This window comes from Anabas testudineus, chromosome 7, assembly GCF_900324465.2.
Source record: "Anabas testudineus chromosome 7, fAnaTes1.2, whole genome shotgun sequence".
Lineage (NCBI taxonomy): Eukaryota > Metazoa > Chordata > Actinopteri > Anabantiformes > Anabantidae > Anabas > Anabas testudineus.
Window position 1 is genome coordinate 19,978,690 of NC_046616.1, and position 21,202 is coordinate 19,999,891.

At 41.4% G+C, this 21,202-nt stretch overlaps 2 protein-coding genes across 2 annotated transcripts; both read left to right on the plus strand.

Annotated features, from left to right (window-relative positions):
• The first annotated feature begins 23 nt into the window (after positions 1-23).
• sypb (synaptophysin b) lies at positions 24-11,518 on the plus strand. The gene is made up of 7 exons (XM_026367250.1): positions 24-138; positions 1,540-1,605; positions 6,915-7,039; positions 7,247-7,445; positions 7,556-7,747; positions 7,840-8,152; positions 9,527-11,518. The coding sequence occupies exons 1-6, from the start codon at positions 121-123 to the stop codon at positions 8,119-8,121; spliced, it is 882 nt and encodes a 293-aa protein (XP_026223035.1). The 5' UTR covers positions 24-120; the 3' UTR covers positions 8,122-8,152; positions 9,527-11,518.
• A 969-nt stretch (positions 11,519-12,487) lies between these two features.
• plp2 (proteolipid protein 2) lies at positions 12,488-19,826 on the plus strand. The gene is made up of 5 exons (XM_026367272.1): positions 12,488-12,865; positions 17,925-18,080; positions 18,170-18,268; positions 19,284-19,380; positions 19,492-19,826. Exons 1-5 carry the CDS (start codon positions 12,767-12,769, stop codon positions 19,503-19,505), a joined length of 465 nt encoding a protein of 154 aa, XP_026223057.1. The 5' UTR covers positions 12,488-12,766; the 3' UTR covers positions 19,506-19,826.
• Positions 19,827-21,202: the final 1,376 nt, after the last annotated feature.

A 21,202-nucleotide genomic window follows, 5' to 3' on the forward strand; every position in this document is an offset into this window, starting at 1 on the left:
CCAGCTGGTGACGCAGTCCAGCTCTTCCTTCTGGGCGTCTTCCTCCCCTGGACTGTTCCGGATGAGACGCCTCCCTCCCTCCGCCCCTCTGATCCTCTTATCAGCGAGTAAGCGGCCAAGATGGATGTTGTAAACCAGGTAAGGCTTTGGGTAGAAAATCATCTATTTCATTAGAGTTTGTAAAGGCAGATGATGTTTAGTTATATTTCTCTGTTTCCTTTATCGGCTGCTTGAATTTTTGTATTTTTGGTGCCACAGACCGACGATATTTCTGTTTTAATGCAGCGCTATCGATCTCCCGGAGTCGAAATAGTAATTTATCCGTTTATCAGAAGATGATATTTGTGTAAAGGTACGACAGAGCGAGGTGGAGCTGCACAATTTTCCACAGCTGATGCAGCAGTGGATGTGATGGAGCGGCCCGGTGACAGTCCGGGGATGTGTAGGATGTCCACAGATTGCTGCAGCAATGACATTTAGCGAAGGAAGGAGAGGATGGAGCTTATTATCTCCAGAGATTCAGCTAATTGATTTAGATTGCTCACGTCTCAATTAGCCCGCTGTTGCTAAGATAACAAACGGGGAACCTGATTCATTTCCAAGGCCCCTCTCTCTCTCTCTCTCCGTGTGTGTGTGTGTGTGTGTGTGTTTTCGGAGAGCCGCAGTAGGCCCGACATACAGTGGAGGAGCACGGTGTCCTGCATCTCTAGGGCTCGTCTCCCAGTTAGCTGTGCAGGGTGTTACAGAGCCAGCAGGGTTTACCTGGGGAATGAGCGGAGATCAGGCTGCCGCTCCGCTCTGCACCTGATTTCTGTCGGTTCGTGCGTCATCTGTTTAATATGGATGTTTGGCACAAACCGTGAGCGTCGGGGTGAAAGTGGCCCCCACAGTGGGCCGACGCACAGCCCTCACTGCTGCTGCTGCTGCTGCTGCTGCTGCTCGTTCCTGTGCGGCCATTTACTGCTGCACACAGGGACACACCACCTTCTCTGCTGCGTCGCATTCACCTGCGAGACCAATACAATCAAATCAAATCAAATAAAAATAAATAAAACCCTGGGACATTTTCTCATGTATGAATAACAAGGAGTGGTGTGAAGTGAGGAGATAGAGAGCAGGGAAAGCAGTCGGTTAATCAGCTTTATCTTATTGTAATGCTGGCAGCAAATGTCTGGCGCGCACGCTCCCTCTCCTCCCCCCCTCTCTCTCTCCCACACGCCCACACAAACACGCAAACACACGTAGTACAGCGTGTGGAGGTAATATCCGAGCTACTGTAGTTATTCCCCTCAGAGGCCACAAACATGCCAGCTGACTGTTGACTTGACTCTATTGACTGGAAGATATTTGGTGCATAACAAACACCTGCAGGTGTCAGCAGCGCGCCGGCCCTGTGGTCATGAAGTCATCGCGTCCTCCTCACGCCTGCCAGGGTCTGTTGAGGGAGGCTGGCACAGCGGGAGCCTGTTAACTGTCCTGTGGTAATTGGTAATTGTTCATGTCCACAGCTGATTTCTGGTTTTTGTGTGTTTTTAACAGTTGGTGGCTCAAGGCCAGTTCACAATAATCAAACAACCGCTGGGATTCATAAAAGTTCTACAGTGGGTAAGTCCTCAGTTTATATATATATATATATTCATATGAAAAAGACAGAGAAAACAACACACTAGTCCAGATAAACTGCTGAGAACTAGTACTGTTTTTTGCAGTAACTAATAAATCTGTGTTCCTCACAGGAGGATTTATGACCTTCTGTCACACAGAGGTCATAAATCTTCATGCTGCTTAATAATGGATGTGACTGCACATTCCTCAAAAGGTTCACAGTTCAACCCTCTTCTATTTCATCATATCTTCTTTCTCTTCCTAAACACAAACATTTGCTCTACACTTACACCTCATGAAACAGAAACAGTTCTTCATAGAGCACTTTCTTTTCAATTCTCCCTGGTGTACTGTAGATATTTTTCATGCCTTGCACTTCACCTGTAAGTTGCTCTGGATAAATGCATCTGACAAATGACTAAATGTAAATGTCAATAACCACTCCCATGCTTGCACTCGTCTGGTATAAGGACTGAGGTATACTGAGGAGTGTCTTGTATCCAGATGGTGGTTGTGATGCTTCCCCAGCAGGCCTGTGCAGGACACACCAGCAGGATGCGTGACGTCACTGCTGGAGTAACACTGTGTGGAATATAATGACAGTTTGTCAAATCCTTCTCAGAGGACGTGACCTCTGCACGTTGGTCTAGTTCTTACTACTTCTGTTTGATATGTCTCCTCCAGCAGGTGATGACTTAGTAGTTTCTCCATGGAGAGCACAACAGAACTAGATTGACAGAATGGTTTCACTGAGCTCAATGATCACACAATATCTGCACCCTAAGGAAATTTAAAATTTAATCATTTTTGCTTTTAATTATTTTTTGATGATGCATCATAAAATGGGCCTAATTACAACATTGTGTTCTGTTTCTAATGAGGAAGACGATCAGAAAACTCATAAAAGTCATCAAGTACCATTTAGTATTGAAACAGTGAGTTGAATGGGGCAGCTGTGTGGATAATTGGTGAATGCAAAACCTAATTAACATTATCATCAGTTGTGAGGATTTACGTCTTGCCTTGTCTTTATTATGAAGTTAATGTCTGACATAGGTTGCTGATTGCACAAAACAACCAATTGATGAATTGGTAGTAAAAATAGTTCAGTTTATGCAGATCTATCCAAGAGCATATTTAAAAGTTTCCACATTAAGGATGTTGTCTTACAGTCCCAGATGTTCTCCTACAGTGAGTTGCCATCCGCGCTGTTTGTCCTGCATCAGCAGCAGCGTGCTCACTCTTCAGGGTTATCAGCGGCACCTCTGTGTTCCTGCTTTTTTTTTCTCTGCAGCAGGGGCGCCACAGTGCTGGGAATAGTGGTACTAATTACCCAGTGAGGCCCCAAGGCTAAGTGAGAACCTCTGAAATGTGTCTTTAGTTTATTGTTATGTAATTTTTCTGGTTCTAGTTTCTGCCTGTGCTTTCTACTGATCATTAACCCAGTGGTGAAAATTATCAATACAGCAATTAATTGACTGACAGAGAAAAAAAAAATCAATCAAATCAGTCCAAATCAATTATTTTGCCAATGAATTTATAAAATAGTTTTGCTCTGTGCTCTACATCTGAGAAGGTCACCTTGAGCTGTAGAAAATCACAACACACCTTTTATGACAGATGTAAATCAATGGACATATTTTCCTGATAACTGATCATTAAATATCTGCATGCACTGCAATATTCTTCTCTTGGTGGTTCCCCTCCTGTGCATGCATCCCATAATTCTTAGCTACCCCACTGCCCCTCAGCTTGAGAACGTAACACAGCCCATATGAAAGTGTGCGTGCCAGCAGCCCGGACACAGTCCCGCACCGTAATGAGCTCTGAAGATGTGCCAGAGAACAGTGAGTGTACTGCATGACTCTGTAGTCCTTCCCTGGAGCGGTGTGAGTGTGCCAGCACCTCATCGCTGCCTCCCTGGGTCACAGCAAGCCAACCACCAATCAGCAGCTTCGCTCAGGAGGCCAGGGCCCATGAATCATCCGTCAGAAGGCCTGCGTCAGACTGGAGGAGGAGCTGCTGCTCTGTCTGTATTAATATGGGCATGCATCACCAGCAACATGGTGGTTTAGGAGAGGAGAGGGGAGCCTCCTCTCAGAAGTATTTTCCATTTACTCAAGCTGAATTCAGTGGAAACATTTAGCATAGAAAAGATTCTTTGTAGTAGAATCAACCCACTTGTGGCAGCCAGAGACTATACTATCCTACACTTTTATATAAAATGCAAAGAAGCTGTGTTCACATTCATATATTTGAATTAGAGAGATGAGAGGAGATGCAATAAATAAGTTTAGATGATCGGTGTTGAGAATCTGAGATGTTGGGCCTAAAAATGACACTTGTATGTTTGACTCATGTCAGTGTGGCCACCTCCCCACCCTACCCCGCCCCCACCCTCTGTCTCTAGGGAGTAGTGCTGACAAAGTCTATATTTGATGGATGTTGTAAGACACCGAGTTGCCAAATACAGCTGATGCTGAGCTCAGCCACAGAGCCCGCCAACAGCTGCCTGCCTCTGCCACTGCAGGATGGCAGTGCTACGTTGAATCTCAAAGGAAATTTCTACTCTCTGACTCATTCTCAGGAAACGTGAAAAGGCTGTTTGCGAGAAGAAAGAGCCTTATTCGCTTTGGCGTATTTCCTAATGTGTAAAAAAAAAAGGCTGTTGATTTTTATTGTAGCTCAGAGGAGTTTGGCTGTTCACACACACTCTGTGCTTATTACTGCAGGGCTTCCGAGCAAGGCTCACACAGCTTGTGTTTATTTCTGCACATTTGTGCTTTTGGCTAAATGCTGATTGAATAGAGCCCTTTTTACAAAATGGGTTGATTCACTCTATATGTATTGTATATGAATGATGGCATTGTAAATATAAGAGGTTTCTGCTTTAATTCAGGGATTGTACACAAAGTAATATTCATCGGTAACATCTTTCAGGGAGGATTATTTTTTCTTAAACTATTTATTGCTTAGAAATTATGGATCACAACTATAAACTTGCTGTCCCCCCATCAGGACATTTTTTAAGATAAAATGGTTGATAGAAGGTCATTGCAGCCAACAACTAACAAGAAATTAGAGTATAGAAATTCCTGTAATACCTGTAATAGAGCTCACAGGTTTATTTTTCAACTGTAAAAAACTCAAATTGGTGCCCTGGGTATAATTTACAAAAAGAACAATATAATTATGTAAATTTTACTTCACTTATATCACTACAGGATTTTTGTAATTAAAACATCTAATTATCTGTCTTAACTAATCCATCAGGCTGTAAAGTTGACTATTGATAATTGAATTCATGTGTAGATTAGTTCTTACATAAAGACCTTGTGAGGAAAACAGTAGCAGACGGACTGTTTGTGTGTGCGTGTGTGGGATTGTGTGTCTTCTCCTTACAGAACAAATGATGACCATCCAGCATGCCAGGAGGGGTAGAAACCAGCCTCTGCCTTCTCACTGTGTGATGCTGCCAATAGTGTTACCATGGCACCTAACACTCAGTGCGCCACCATTTCTTTTCTCAGCCTGGCTGTCCCACTCTTCCTCCTCCATCACTCCCCCTTCCAGTCATTTATCACCATAAAAGTACAGTTCTTATAATGGTGGCCGCCCCCATTAAGATTCTGTTTTCCTGCAACTGAGTTTCAGCTATGCTCGGGTGTGACTCGAGGGATATCTCAACAACTATCAGAAAGTCGGCCTATGTACCTTCATTCTTGGATGGCAGACAGTCAAGCTGTGAACCATTTATGTTCATTTTCTGACCTCTCCTCTACCAACTTCATGTTGAATTTAACTACATGTAAATATGCTAACCCTCAAATAATTCCTTATATCATGACAGTTTTATTAAATTCCTTTAGTTGTAAAATTGTTTCAGAGATCCCGTTGACAGCAGCAGGTCTGGTAGACATTATTTCTGAGGTAGACGGAGTTTCAGTTTCACTAAAGTGACTCTGATGAAGATAAAGATAGCAAATGTATTGATTAAGCTCATGAAAGCTTAACCTCTAGCTGTCTCAGATGGATAATGAAACGTGATACGAACACTGGGAGCTCTAAAACGTTTGAAATACCTCAGTAATAAAGAGTTAGCACCATAAGGCAATTAGACTAAACAGAATGAGAAGGATGGCATGACTTAACTGATAAAATATATCATAATGTACACACATTTAGCTTTGAGCTCGAACTGGATTCATGTAAAGATTAACATGATCCTGGTTCCTGCATGCAGGTAAAATATTCAGACTTCTTTCCATAGGTTTCCATATGTGCAACAAATATGCATATTATTTGTGTTTTTACTTCCCCTGCAGACAGTAATTGCCTCAATAAGCAGTGTTGATTAGCAGCTGTCTCATCCCGCTCTCACAAACCAACACTGCCACTTTCATCACATCCACAGCCATTTGCACTGATTATTAAAACCTGTTAATTTGCCTTTTGCCAGCAACAGTGAGAGAAGCTGTTAGTGTTGTTGGGAGAGAATGCTAAAATACTGCAGCAGAATTGAACAATGAGTAAAGCCACCACAGTGACCACTGTGTGTACAGTAAATCCAGCAAACACTAGTTTAGTGTGTTGATACCTGCAGCAGGTACAAGCCTAGAGTTAAGAAGGCAGTGATATGCCTTTGTATATGTGGGTATGTGCTCACGTGTGGTGGTGTGGCGGTGAGGGTGTGTTGTGTCTGCCTTTACAGTAGCTTGTATTATGTGTGAGTATGTGGTGACAGATGGTAGAGCACCTCAGTCAGATTAATAGCTGGATTTTCTATCCAATCGGATCTAGCCTGTAGCGTTAAGGGGGGTGGGGGTGCAGTAAAAATAGTCTAACTTGTTTAATCTGCCGGGTGTGTGAGCGACTGTGAGTTTATCTCCACGCATGTCTGTTCTGTTATTGTGACTCTAGGTAGGAGCTTGAAAAACAAAGCTGACCTCTGTTACAGGATGTAAAGGAATGCAAAATCACGGTTATAGCACAAAATACAAAAAGTTACTATAAAACAAACAGAGAAGCGACCAAATGCGACTGTAACCATGGCAACAGGTGCAGGCCTTGCTGCGTAACCCGGCGATAACGCTGCATTGATTTGCACCCTGGGTGCATTTTTCAGCAGCTTGCCGGAGACGTCGCAGGTGGTGAAGCACAGCCTGCAGCCTTCAATGTCAGCTGTTCCATACGGAGCTCTTTGTTTACATGTTCATGTGAAGCAGAGATTATATGTGATGGGACTGAAACAAGTGTAATCTCAAAAGCTCACCTTGCACTTTCCTCATTTTACTCTCTTTCTCCGACAGATCTTTGCAATCTTCGCCTTCTCCACATGCGGCAGTTACTCTGGCATGCTCAAGATGAGTGTGCAGTGTAAAAACCGGTCAGAGAGTGACCTCGGCATAGAAGTAGAATTTGAATATCCATTCAGGTGTGTAGTCTGTCATCACTTTCTCCAGTATTGCAAAAATGTAATGTAACATTCAGCACATGAATACTTTTTGTTAATCTGCTATGTTATAGCACAAGTAAGCTCTTATTTGTAAGGTGTTTACACAACGGTATCATCATTTACCCATTCTTTGTCCTCTTGCATCTGTTCATTTCTGCCTCTGTTTCTGCCTGTTGCTGTTCTCAGGCTCCATCAGGTTTACTTTGATGCCCCCACTTGTAAAGGCGGGAATCCCGAGCGTCTGTTCCTGGTTGGAGACTACTCCTCCTCAGCAGAGTTCTTTGTCACCATCGGTGTCTTTTCCTTCCTCTACTCTATGGCAGCCCTCTCTGTATACTGTTTCGTGCTGGAGAAGTACCGTGAAAACAACAAGGGAGCCCAGATTGTGAGTTTTATTTGTCTCTTACACCTTACAAGTCCTACAATCAGTCATCCAATGACGTTTAGCAGCTGTTAAGTGGTGCTAGTGAAAGTGATTATCTTTCTGATCCCCAGGACTTTGTTGTGACGGCAGTGTTTGCTTTCATGTGGCTGGTGTCTTCATGTGCTTGGGCTAAAGGCCTGTCAGACGTGAAAACAGCCACTGATCCAGAGAGAGTAATAACTCTCATCTCAGCCTGTGACGAACAAGAGAACCAGTGTCGTGAGGTCTATGACCCCAAGGTCTCTGGCCTCAACACCTCTGTGGTAGGTCCCAGATGAACCAAAGTGTTGATATGAGAACATTAACAGTAAATCCCAATACTACAATAAACAACTGTTTCCTTGCTGCTCCGCAGGCGTTTGGCTTCATCAACCTGATCCTGTGGCTAGGCAACCTGTGGTTCGTGTTTAAGGAGACTGGCTGGATGGCTGCTTTCTCTGGAACATACGTCCCTTCACAGGAAAAGCAGCCTGCCCCGGATTCCTTCGGCCAGGGCGGTTATGGTCAGCAGGACCCTTACGCCGGCTCCCAGGGAGGCTACCAACCCGAATACGGCCAGCAGGGAGGCTACAATGAGGATGGAGGTTACAGCCAGGGTTACGACCAGCAGCCCACTTCCTACTCTAATCAAATGTGAGCCTGTCCAGTGAAACCACAGCTGCAGGATGGTGAGTGCAAACATACAGTGAGTAGAACACATGGGCACATTAGAGGTCAAGATCTAAATAAATACTTTATTTTAAACACATATTATGAGCTAATTATGAGCCAGCGAAACACGCTGGCAGATTCTATACTCAAATAGAAGACCCAACCTGGCCTTACATGTTAATATAACACACAAGACAAATGACCTGACCCCAGCTGCTAGAACAGATTTTAACATCTTAGTATGATCTTCAGACACTGAGTGATAAGTTTTACTGGGCTTATAACAGTGTCTGATGCATATCCACTAATTGTAATATTTTGGTTTAGTAATTGCATCTTACATACTGCTTTGGACACATGTTCAAGATACAATTACCATGCTATACTAAATCTGTTTCCTCCCTCGAATGACATTTAGATGCAGTGTAGCTTAAACAACCTAACTTAACTGCTCAAAACATAAAGGTAACCTGATTAATACTTGTTCATAGCTAAGTAGAGTATGTAATGTGGCTGAAGCTTCACTATAACAGCAGCACTATACAATGAATTCACATGTAATTCTTTTTAGATTTAGTTTTTAGAATAAGACTTGACACCAGGAAAAGAGCTGCATTTCTTGATTACATCATCTTAAAACAATATATATAGAATATATATAGTAACTGTAGCCTTTACTCATCAGATTTTTCAGATTTTAGTTTCTAATTCATAATTATTGTATAGCTCTATTTTGACTTTCACATGAAAGAACTATTGGACAAAATTTGCGGCTTTTCCAATCTGAGTTTTTTAAAGTCATTGTCTTTTATTTATTTGTCTTTTTTATGAGGAATTCCTTCTGTTGTCTTACCTTCCCTGGAAACAGTACCTGGGGAAACATAAAAAGAGAGTGTGATGTTATTACATGACATCTGACTTGGTACAGCTTTCACAGTAACTCTCACCTCATTCAGGTTCATAGACTCACCTGCTCTATTTTCGAGTTCCACTGTTCCCTGGGAATCTAACTGAAAAAAAACATAAAACCCTGGGTGAAAAAGCTTGTTGGTGTAGTGTAATACTTTGCTGCAGTGGGAAAAAGAAGTCAGGCTTTGAAGATTTTGAAATGTCAAAACCGTTCACGCGTATGATTCACTATTAACAGCTATATAGTTTTTTTTTTTTTTTCAATCAGCGTTTTAATATAAGCAAAGATGATCCTGTATGAACACAAACTAATGTGCCAAAGTTAGGACAGCATGGGTTATTTGTAAAATACATTTACATATATACTGAGCCCATATTTATTGAACCATACTTGGCTTTATATGTGATCATGTGTTTGCTGTCTCTTTAATATTTTCTCTTCTCTTTGCCTCTCGCCTCCCCACCTTTTTCCCTATTCCCAGGGCGCCCTTGTGATTTTGGAGTGTGGCTCTCGACCATCATCTGCATTTCCACACTCCTCTGTGTGTCTGTTTGTGTATCTGTGAGTCGACAGGCGGAGCCAGGGAGGCGTTGAGGGCAGAAACGGGTGGGGCCTGGGGAGGGGAACACCATCGGGGGTAAGCAGGAGATGTTGGGGTTGGTTGGGGGGGGAAGAGGACGAGGAGGGAAAATGGGTCTTTGCTGTTAACATGATGTTTATTCTCGTGATGTATTTAACTGTAGAAGACAACTGAGGATTGTCTGTTTGGTTATACGAGAAAAACTTGAATACAAATACCAAAACATTCGTTGACGAACATTTAAGAGAAATCTTGCTATGGAAAAGATTTACATTTATGGGGAAAAAAATTTTAAATTGTAGTAATATTTAACTTGGGAGAATGTATTTGTCTGTGCTGTGTAAATATCAACATGCTGATCTAAATATATATAGTTATATGTAGACAGTTGAATAATTGTGCACTCCATATTAGTTGTTATACAACAAATGTTGAGCACAGAGTTATTCAATTGCATTTATTTTAGTTCTGTTTAGGAGCTCACATAGTTTAACCTTTGCCCTTTAATTCCCTTAAATGATTGGTACCACAATGATGAAAGACAAGAGAATTATTGATATCAAATGTGAGCGGAAAAAGGTTAATGTATTGTGAGAACAACAATAATGGGTTATCAGTAGGTTGTTTCAATCTTCTTTATGTTTTATAAATATTCTTCCATCAAATAGGCTATCAATCACAAGAGAGCATGGACCCTTATGAACAAAATATTTAAAATCCTGAAATATAAGATCAAACTGCATTTGAAAATTAGTGAGCGTGGTAGCATCTCATATTTGCTGTGCTGTTTCAGAAACAACTATGGTGTGCTGTCAGTGTGAACATTGTGAATCGGGGCAGTGAAGAACTACTTTAGCATTGTGTGGTGTGTGTGTGTGTGTTTTTTTTGTTTTTTTTAATGTAACGTCATCAGATTGGTTTTGTCGATGAACCTCGTTCTGTTTCTGATCGCCTTTTATGTGGTCCTGAAAGTTGTAAGACAGAGTTCTATAGTTTTTTAAGTGTGTTTCTATCACGTCGTTATCAGTCACACGTACATACTCAGTTACACTTTAAAGACGGAATCTGAACAATGTGTCTACAGATATACTACTCCTGCATCTTCAATCCTTCTCTTTCTGAAAGGCAAACAAATGTACTGCATGTGAGTTATTCCTTATATCCTAAAGCATCCTTACACCTATATGAGGGGCTGAGGCTCCAAGCTGCAGGAAAGCATTAGACTACTCATTAATACCGTGGTATGTTTGCCCCATCGTAGTGGTTACTGCACAGCACGCATAGCAGCTCTGCTATATTCAACAGGAAACACAAAGTACAATAAGTGCTGCAATACTTCCAGTAATCCTTTGCAGATATATAGTAGATATACCTGTCATACTGCCAGTCCTCTGTTTGTATGTACAAGATCGGGTTTGCCAATGGTACGAGATATATCTTTATTGGTAGTTTTGCTTCCAGTCCGCAACAGAATAAGTTGTTGTCCATCTCAAATATATTGATCCACTGCATAGCCTTGGATTGATTTAATAAAAAATAAATAAAAATCAGGGTTTTTGATTCAGGCCACATAGAAGTACCTGGCTTTCTCTCTTCCTCGAGTCACCCCCCATCTCTGTTTTTTCTCTCTCTGTTTCTCTTTCTCTCTTCCACTGTAGCTCTTATAAATATGCTGAAATGAAATATACTCTGTTGTTAGTGGTGAATGATGTCTTGTGATACTCTCTACGCCTTTGGATAGTGCTGTGTTTATTGTGTATGATGTATTCATATTAGTATTTATGATAAGTCAGAGTAAAGAAAAAAAATATCCAAGACTCTCCAGAATTCTGCTGTATTCTTATTATATGGGATCCATGTGAAACTAAATGAAATAAAGTTGAAATTATTCTGTTGAAGGTTAAAATGTGTACTTCTGTTCATAGAATTTGATTATCTTTTTTGTGTAATTGGTTAAGTGTGGTTTAAAATGTTTATGATGATATAATTATGTATTGCATCAATGTGCGGTACATGGTTTGACCCAGCTTCTGGTTTTGTGGTCAGGTTGAACCAGAATCATTTCTTCAGTCACCATATCACATTTTTTTTTATATGTATAGTAAAATACAGTAACAAATAATAAAACATAGTCTAAAAACTATCACAGCGTAGACAGATACAGTGTCAGAGTGCATCCAGTACTGCTAAGAACTGATAATAACACGCTGTTGCCTGTGAATACAAAGTAGCCCGTGAAGCCTATTAGTGTGTATGTCTGCACATTAATGATAAAAAGACTGACGGTCTAATTAAATTGATCAAAAGTATCACTGACACTTTGAGAAACTCCCCTGAAGGGTTAAAGTTGTCCCAGACGGACGCAGGCGCACCAAGCGACGTGTGTTTGTTTAGTAGCCGTAGGAACATGGAGAGTAGCAACGCTGAGATACTGATCACCATGATTCATATGTAACTGTAATTGTATTTAATTTGCATACGGTCTCTTAGCAAAACTGAAAGGTTAGGGGATGCACAGAACGCGGTCAGTAATAATACGCTTTATATAATGAATAATGTTTATGACTATCATTCATACAGGATTTTGTTTCAATACACTATAGTTTCGACTGAATGTATTCACAAAATCATAATCAGCTATTATCGAGTTTCTGCCAATATACAAATCTGTTAAATTGCTGCGACTTCTCCCAGCCGCAATGAAATCTACTTGAAATCTCATGAAGGCATCTGGGAGGTCTGTAAAATACAATGAAGCCAGCAGCTCCAGTGAGAGTCGGAGTGTCAGAGGAGCTCCTGAAGGCAGCAGCAGGAGAAAGCCACCGCCCCAGGGTCCAGCGCCTCCTCTGCTCCACACACACACACACACACACACACACACACACACACACTCAGACAGGAGTGGCTCTGCTCAACTGCTGTGGTCGTGCCTGAGCTCAGTCAGGGGGTTTCACCAAGACTTTCCTTTTCCACCGGAGAAGTTGAGCTGGCTGAGGAGGGAGCAGCGGTCCGCACCTAAATCTAGCTGCGCCTTTTTCCGCCTTGCTGCGCAAAACAACTTGGTTTATTTAAACAGTCGCTCGTCGCTCGAGGCTCCGAAACAAACAGTCAGTATAAAGTTAGTTAGTTACTGGTTAAAGGATGGCTGATACGACCGCGACTAGTCCCGGTGCCAACTGCCTGGAGAAGCTGAAAAGTTACGTGAGGACCCAGAAAGGCGTCATACTCGCAGCAGAAATAGTAAGTTGACTGTCCCCTGTCCTCTGTCCCCTGTCCTCTGTCCCCTGTCCTCTGTCCCCTGTCCCCTGTCCTCTGTCCCCTGTCCTCTGTCCTATGTCCCCTGTCCTCTGTCCTCTGTCCCCTGTCCCCTGTTCCCTGTCCCCTGTCCTCTGTCCCCTGTCCTCTGTCCCCTGTCCTCTGTCCTCTGTCCCCTGTCCTCTGTCCCCTGTCCTCTGTCCTCTGTCCCCTGTCCCCTGTCCTCTGTCCCCTGTCCTCTGTCCCCTGTCCCCTGTCCTCTGTCCTGTTCAGCCAGTGCGCACCTCTGTTATGAATGAATACAAGTGCTGGCAGAACTGGATCCACCATGCTGGTGATTGTTGTGTTAAGTAGCTTCTCACTACTCAATATTTCATAGTGGTTTAATGCAGCCTTCACGTTTTGTTATTGATTTTTTTTAGGATACTGGACATCGATGGACTTTTCTTTTAATGATTCCTCCTTCTTTCCTTTCACTTCTGCAACAAACGTTCTTCTTCTTTTTTTTTTTTTCTCCTTTTATTTTTCAGACTTTTGAGTCTGGTTTTTTTAAAGGCAGTTCTGTCCGCAGGGGAAAAAGAAAGGCATGTGGTTCTGGGGGGTTGAGGGATCATGAGCAGAGGTTAAGGGTTCCCACCTGTCACTTGCGCTCCACTGTTTTCCCATTTGGCACCAAAGTGCCAAATGCTCAGTGTTAATGGCAGATGAAAGGTCATATGGGTTAAGGTGGCCCAGTCTCCTTTTACTCATCACCTCAGACTGCATACTATTTGCAGGCAGAGCGGTAGTAACCTTAATTTGGTGAGGTGAAAATGTAATATACAGTAGATCATATTCCTAGCAGTGTAAAGTATAGGGACTTTTTTACCCACATTTAAACCTTGGCACATCTGACTCAGGTTAACAAAAATATTTAAACCAACATCGAATAGAACGTCAGGGTAATGCCTGAGTAATAATAATAATACATGTGTTGTGTGAAGATAATACCACTTCCTGTCTGGAACGATCTTTATATTTATAATATCCTTAACCACCATTTTTCTCACATTATTGCCTTTGTTTGCATTTCACAGCAGCGTGAGTCACACTGACCTCATCCTTTACATACGCTTTGCATCTTCACTGGTGCAAAGTAACATTAATTACCTGTACTTATATACTGCTTATTATCTATATTTCTGCCTATGTCATGCTCCATTTCTAAGGGAAATGTTGATGCATTGACAGTACTAAGAGTTTTCTTACACTTTCACTGCCAGCCCCTCCCTTTGCCTGCTCCGTCACATTCTGTGCCACCTACAGCTTCACTGTCTGTTTCACCTAACGCAGGAAATAGAAACTTGCCAGTGAGCTCTATTGACCTTCCATTTGCTAACACTGGGTTGAGGAGTCATAGGCCAGCAGCACTGTCACATATTTGACATCCATGAGCTCTGACTCTGTTCACACAGTTAGACTTATAGAAATCTATTGGGAGGCAATGTGGATTCAGTGTCTTGCTCAAGGACACTTTGATATGTGGATTGGAGGAACCAGAGATCAAGCCACTGACCTTGAGCTTAGTGGATAACTGTCTTTAACTTATACAACCAAGAACAGAACTGAGCAATGAAGCAATTTTGGTGAGGTCACCATCCTGCATTACTGCAACTTCTGTATTGATGACATGACGCACAGTGGCCCAGAAAGCATTTTACCACAGAGAATCATTCAAACACACTATTAGCCCTTACAAACTGGGAATACATTTGTCTGAGCATTACAAGTCCTGTGAGTTTTTTCACTGATCTACTTTTACAGGACAGAATGAACTCAATGTATTTCCTCTTCCTGTTAAATGTTTTCTAAAAGCGAGGAAAGCACTTTGTGCCACCGATAAAAAGCTCTGCTCTCACACGTCAGTGAGTTCATTATAAAACAGGCTCTCAGATGCTAGTGGTCACTGGTCCACCTACTGTAAAGTTTTTTTTCTGGACTTAATGGAAATTCCAGGCTATGCGTTAAGTTTGCCCCTGGGAACATAGAATTTGTGAATTGCTTTGCTCACGTCTCCACTGTGTTAATCAAGCATAGCTTTATGCTTCAGTGGATATACGGGTGTTTGTCATCTGCTCTCCTACGCGTTACTTTACCGGAGCCTGATTAACTCTAGGGAGTTATTTGTATATGAAATAGTTGCAGAAGATGAGTCGTGGGAGCGAAACAGAAGACAAAGGTATGACTGCTTATTATACACAGTCTAATGGGATAAAAGGTGTTTACGCCTAGCAGCCGCACATCTGGAAGCTGGTAAACCAAAAGACGAAGTAGATAAATCTGTCTTTACTCTGTGAAATGTTGGCTTTACCTATCCAAATTACATATAGAGGAATTTTCCTTTTAATCATATTTGAGGCTGCAAAACATCATTGAAGTCACTGAGCTACTTTTACAGGACCACACCCATAAATTGGACATTTTTGTTTGCCATGTGGCCGTGATACATCAAGGTGTGTCTTGCACTGAGCTGATCTTTCACCTTCTTGTCAATATTGTAATTATGAAGCGCTCACGTCATGCAGTGACTGGAAGGCACTTTTTAAAATGTGGTTATCACCTGTCAGGTTTCTTAACCAGAAAAAGGAGGATGTGTAAATAGGGTGGAGCTTGAAAGTTGCGTAAACAGAGGTTATGATAAGCTGAAGAGCAAGAGCAGTGATGAAATGAGCTTCCATTTCCTGCTGAATACACGTGGTGAACACTTTAGTGAGTTACAGCAATGCTAAATCAGTCGGAAAGCGTAAGTGACTTCCCTAGCAACCGTTGTTGCTGTTTGATGTGTATCTGCACCGCGGACTAGCTCTTGGCTCTCATGTTGCTGCTGACTATAATTAGCCTATGGTTCACAACACTTTCCCTCCAGTCGGTTTGAAAGAGCAGCTCATTATAGTGATGTGAACGCATTCCAGTTGTGATCTTTGAAAGCTGCCCCGTGCAAATGGATCCACCACTGTGTGGAAGACATAAAGGTGTCAACATCTTAGAGTCTTTCTTGTTCCAAAGGACTCTTGTGTAGTGGGTGTTTCTCTGTGTGCCGGCCTCCTCAGTAGGTGCTGCCCTCAGAGCAGCCGGCTCTGCCCTGAATAGAGCTCCCTTTGTGTTGGACCTTGGCCTCAGCCGCCCTGCTACTCTACAGAGGCAGTCTGTGCCAGCCTCGAGAACACATGAACCACTGATACATCTGGCCGGCTGCACGTTTGTGTAACCGTTGTGGGTGAAAGGAGGGGACTCAGCAGTGACAGATGTAGGGCTGGTGTCGAGTCCGTTACATCATGTGTGTATCAAGACTACAGTGATTTGACACTGGCGACTGAGTCGTCGGTGTCTGAGAATACAACACCGCGATGTGCAACATGTGCTTGTTAGAATCACAGCTCAGTTCATTTGGAAAGCATTACATTAATACATTATTGTAGTTTTGACACGGTTAAATGAAGAGATGTGACCAAAGAGGTATAGTAGTTTTAAGTTATACTAACTAGTTAGTTTATTCAGAGACCACAATATAAATGTGCAGTTTAATGAAGGGTGGCGCGCTCTTGAATCAGTTCTAAAGAAGAGAATAAAGAAAATAAAAAAGAAATATAAATCATAACATATCAAAGATAGGAATTATAAATATATGTAATATAATTATAAAAATGCACATCAGTATATCACAGGATGTGTAAGTGGGATGTTGAGTTGTTTCAGTATTAAAAGTGTGAATGTACTGTACATTCAATCTGATAGTTGTATAGAAACCTTTACAAAGACATGTAGTCAACGTTACCAATACTGAATATACAGTATCTGTTGGTACAATACTGATCAATCAGCTGATAATATTTATTTAACACATAACCTAAACCAATAACATGTTTTTTGACAATGATCAGGTTAGATAAATGACACTTACAGCACCTGGTCGTGTTAATGTCGTGGTGAACAGGGGTCAGCATGGGAACATTTTTTTACACTGGCAATTATAAACAGATGCCAGAAAACACACTTCATCGCAGCTTGCTGCATAGCAGTAGACCACTGTTGACCACAACATTAAAACCTGTAGGGGGATTTAAAGTTGCGACTGATCTGTTTGTGTAATAGTAACAGTTTGTGATTTTAGAGCTGTAATTTTGTGTTAATTATCAGCCAGCATATAACCTTACACTGACGTAACTGCAATAAGTTGTTATTGGCTCATATATTCACCTGGCTGAGTTATTGGTCGACTTGTACGAATGAAATTTTGTTAAGACTTGAGCCAAATATCCAAACATACAGAGCAACAATTCATGAATTGAATTCAAAATGCAATTTACGGTCTTGAAGTGAATAAAACTGTTAAAGACTTCATAGCTTGAAAGTTTCTGCTCTTTCGCGGCTATCATGCATCCATCTTATGTGAAAGCATCCACCCACACAGTTTGACAGTAGCAACAACAGCAGTATTGAAAAAGGCTGATAGTGGTTCTGAGCCGTAGGCTGCCTAAGTTTATGAGTTCTCCCCGCTGGCAGCTTTTCAGCAGAATGGACTGAGAAGAATGCATGCTGATTCTTTTTCCTCATATGGAAAAATGTGACTTTGATGCAACAGCTGTAAATCTACGGTGAAAACTGCATGTGATATCGTTTTTTATAATCTTTCCAACTGTCCAACTCTCAAAAATAGTATTTTTGTGTAACAAATATTTTTCTTGGCAGAAGTGGTCGTTTTTAAGTGGAAGGTGAATTGTGAACTGGTTGGAGTACATGAAACAATGCTGGCTTTGTTGGAGTTATTTAATTTCTGACTGGCCTTGGCTATTTACTGGACACAGATCTTATTCTCATAGTGAGCGCCGAGATGAACAGTTTTCTCTCTGGTGAATTCCAGCTGATCTGCATGTTGTTTTAAATAAGTAATTTAGGAGAACCACAAAAGCAGGGGCGGGCGTGTAGGCTGCATTTGAATTCCACAAAATAAATATTCTTTATTGTTTTATCCCACCACCCCTCTTCTCCCTCTTATCACTCTTAGCTCATCAGTTTCATCATCATCATCTGCTACGCTGCGTCTATGTATGGAGGCTTCTCTGCCGTTGCCATCTGTGAGATGATCTTCGCCATGGTCTTTTTTGGCATCTTTATGATGGACCTGGACAAGCAGATCCTAGTGGTCAACTGGGTCTGGACTGTGAGTGTGCTGCCCCTCATACCACCAGCAAACACACCTGCCTGCAAAGTTGCACAACGCTTCATCATCTTCTTTCTTCTCTTGTGCAGGATCTCTTCCGTGCTGGTATTGGTGCTGTCCTTTACATCATCACTTCTCTGATCTGTGTCATTGGAGGATCCGGGGACGGTGCTCGAATCGCAGGCGGGGTCAGTTCAGCTGCCGTGACTCAGCTTCAGCTCTCGACTGCACACAGGAACAGTTTTGAATAATACTGTGTTGTTGCTTGTTTTGACAACCACTAACCATTAACTAGGAAAAAAAATGTTTTGTGATACTGTAGATGTGTAAACTGTGATGACTCTGGAGGATTCCTAGTCATTTCCTGTGTTAACAGTCAAACTATCAGTTGAAGAATTCAAGTCGGTACTAACAATACTGTCATCTTTAACTTTATCTTCTATTCATCTTTCCTGTTTCAGTGCAGTGCAGTGCATTGACATGTCCCAAAGGATGGACATTCGATTTTATCATAGCCAAAAACAGGATGTGATTGCAGTTACAAAAACGTAGAGATGAGTCTGTGACACGAGAGGAGCAGGACCTAATAAGACTTAATAAACTGTCCCTGACTGTAGCACACCAGACCTGCAGCGGACTGACAGCTTACACTAGACCTCACCTTTCTATAGATACGATGTTACTTTCTTAAAACAAGGCAACTGGACTAATAGGTCCTCTCATGTCAAGAAATAGCAGAGTTCTGGGATAGTGATTCAAATTAGCAGGAGCCGTTATTGATTTACAGGAGGCTCCACAGTGAGAGATGATGGGTTAGGCCGGGAGGGTCATGTTCTGTCTTCCAGAACTACAAGACTGTGGATATCCGTGTTGCACTTTGCAGCTTCTCTTTTGCTTATACATGCACCACGTGCTACAGACTAAATGCAATAACTGACCTTAAATTTACCCTGTAGTGACTTGTCTCATGTTTTTGTGCATCATTTTCTTCAGTCGTGAACTTTCTCCAGAGAGAGATTTTGAAAGTCCTGTAGTCTAATAGGCTTTTTCTGTGTAATTTATGAAGGACTTAGAACTGTGTTATTGTATTTTCATGTATTGAAATGTAGTAAATTCAGTGTAATTGTTAGTGTTTTTTGACCAAGTGATGTTTCACGTGATCAGTGATTATTATTGTGATTCTCACTCTGTGTTGTTTTGTAGGTATTTGGTTTAATCGCTGGTCTGTTGTTTGCATATGACACCTACACCATCTTCATTCAAATCAAGAGCACCCGGCACCACACCGGAGCACCCACAAGTGAGAACAGATCCTTATTGTCTTGATAATATGAAAAAGAAAACATACTCTATATGACAATCCTTTTTATGTCATTACATGTAGAACAGTAACAACGTTTTTCTATTACAGATGATGGAGTTTAAATACTCCTTTGTCAAGAATGCAGCAGAAGAACAAAACGAGGACACTTGTGCAGAAGTCTGGAGCAGAGGGGATGTTAGACAGTAAAGCGAACAGGTCTACAGGTTTAATCAATTCCACTGTATGGTTGGAACAGATGAGAGATTTGTTTGAGGACCACGCCTGAGAAGAAGATGACATAACCAAAAAGAGTGGTACTGTACATCTGTGCCCGTGTGTCAGACTAAACCATGTCTGCTACATGAGGAATTACACTTACAAGCTTTGACTCCAACCTCAATGTACCATGATTTTAAAAGGGAAAACTGTAAAAAAAAAAGAAAAGAAAAGAAAAGATAGGCCATGTAAAACTTTGCAGCGTGCCTAATACATTTGTGTACTGTTAACGAACTGCTGTAGTGAAGAGCAACTGTGTCATTAGATGTATTAACTGACACCAGAAGGACTGCTTTGGAAATTGGCATCAGAATTATTTTGTTCTTGAGTTTGATTTCTGTATATTTCCCAACCAGTTGAACAGTTCCTTTATGTTTTTCACTTCTGTGGCTATCTGTCATTCATCACCAGAGTTAGTCTCCATTATTAGGAGCTGTAGAGGTCCATTAACCATCTGTCACATGTTCATTAATTAGAATTACAGATTCAGATCCAGTTCTACCTGTCTACTTTGATTCTTGCTCAGGTTGTGTGTATGTGTGTGTGTGTGTTTTTTCTTTCTTTTTTTTTTTTTTTTGAATTTATAACATTTTTAAGAATATTTTTCTGTTAACATTTTTACAGTTCACTAGTACAGTCGAGTTTTTGTTTCTTGAGGAATGGTTTTAAAAAAAATTAATTATAAACAAATATTTGAAATCAGAATTTAATGTGTTTTCTAATTGTTTGCTCAGCACAGTGTTGGTCATCCAAGTCAAATGTTGCCTTGTTATTATTATTATTATTTCTAACACGCTTTCTGCAGTTTGTAATGTAAAAATTCAAAGGAGTAATGCTTTGGGAAATAAAAGCCATTGTTACTACAAGAATCTGTGTTTTTTAACCAATCTTCAAGATGCTGATGTTTAAATGTGGGTGTATTCAGCTTCATTTGACTGCGCATGTTGCAGCTCAGTTGGGCTCTTACCTGCCTTCTACCAGGTTGCCACTAGATGGAAGCAGACTGCTGCTTATTTGGACTGAATATCTGAGTTGTAGGATCCTGTCACGTAGAGAGAGTTAACAGTGGTGTTTGCTTCTGTCTGATCAGGAATGATTATATTTTACCAAGGCTCTGCCCTCGTCTTTTCTGACCTGGTGCAGCATGCATCTGGGATCTCTAATCTCGTCCCACAAATTGTCTGTAGCTGTTATACATGCCTCCCCCTCACACCCACTCCCATCATTTTGAGATTACATTGCTTTTATGAAAATCTTTTCCTTCCTTGTTTTCCACTGTGGTGCTTGCGCCTTTAAATTGCAATAACAATCATATTACTCGTTTTTAAAGACCAGCAGTGGATTCATACTAATCCTTTGTTTGGGGTCATACATGGTCATACTCCATGTTGCTGCTGCTGCAGCTGCAGCTGCACGGGTGTAATAATAACTTTACCCTTCAAACGCATATGTGTTGTATTTGTTCATATTTCCTTGAAATATTTACAAGTTAAACGTTACGGTCGATGCCTCCTCACATGGTCTGTGTGTATACCGGTAAACA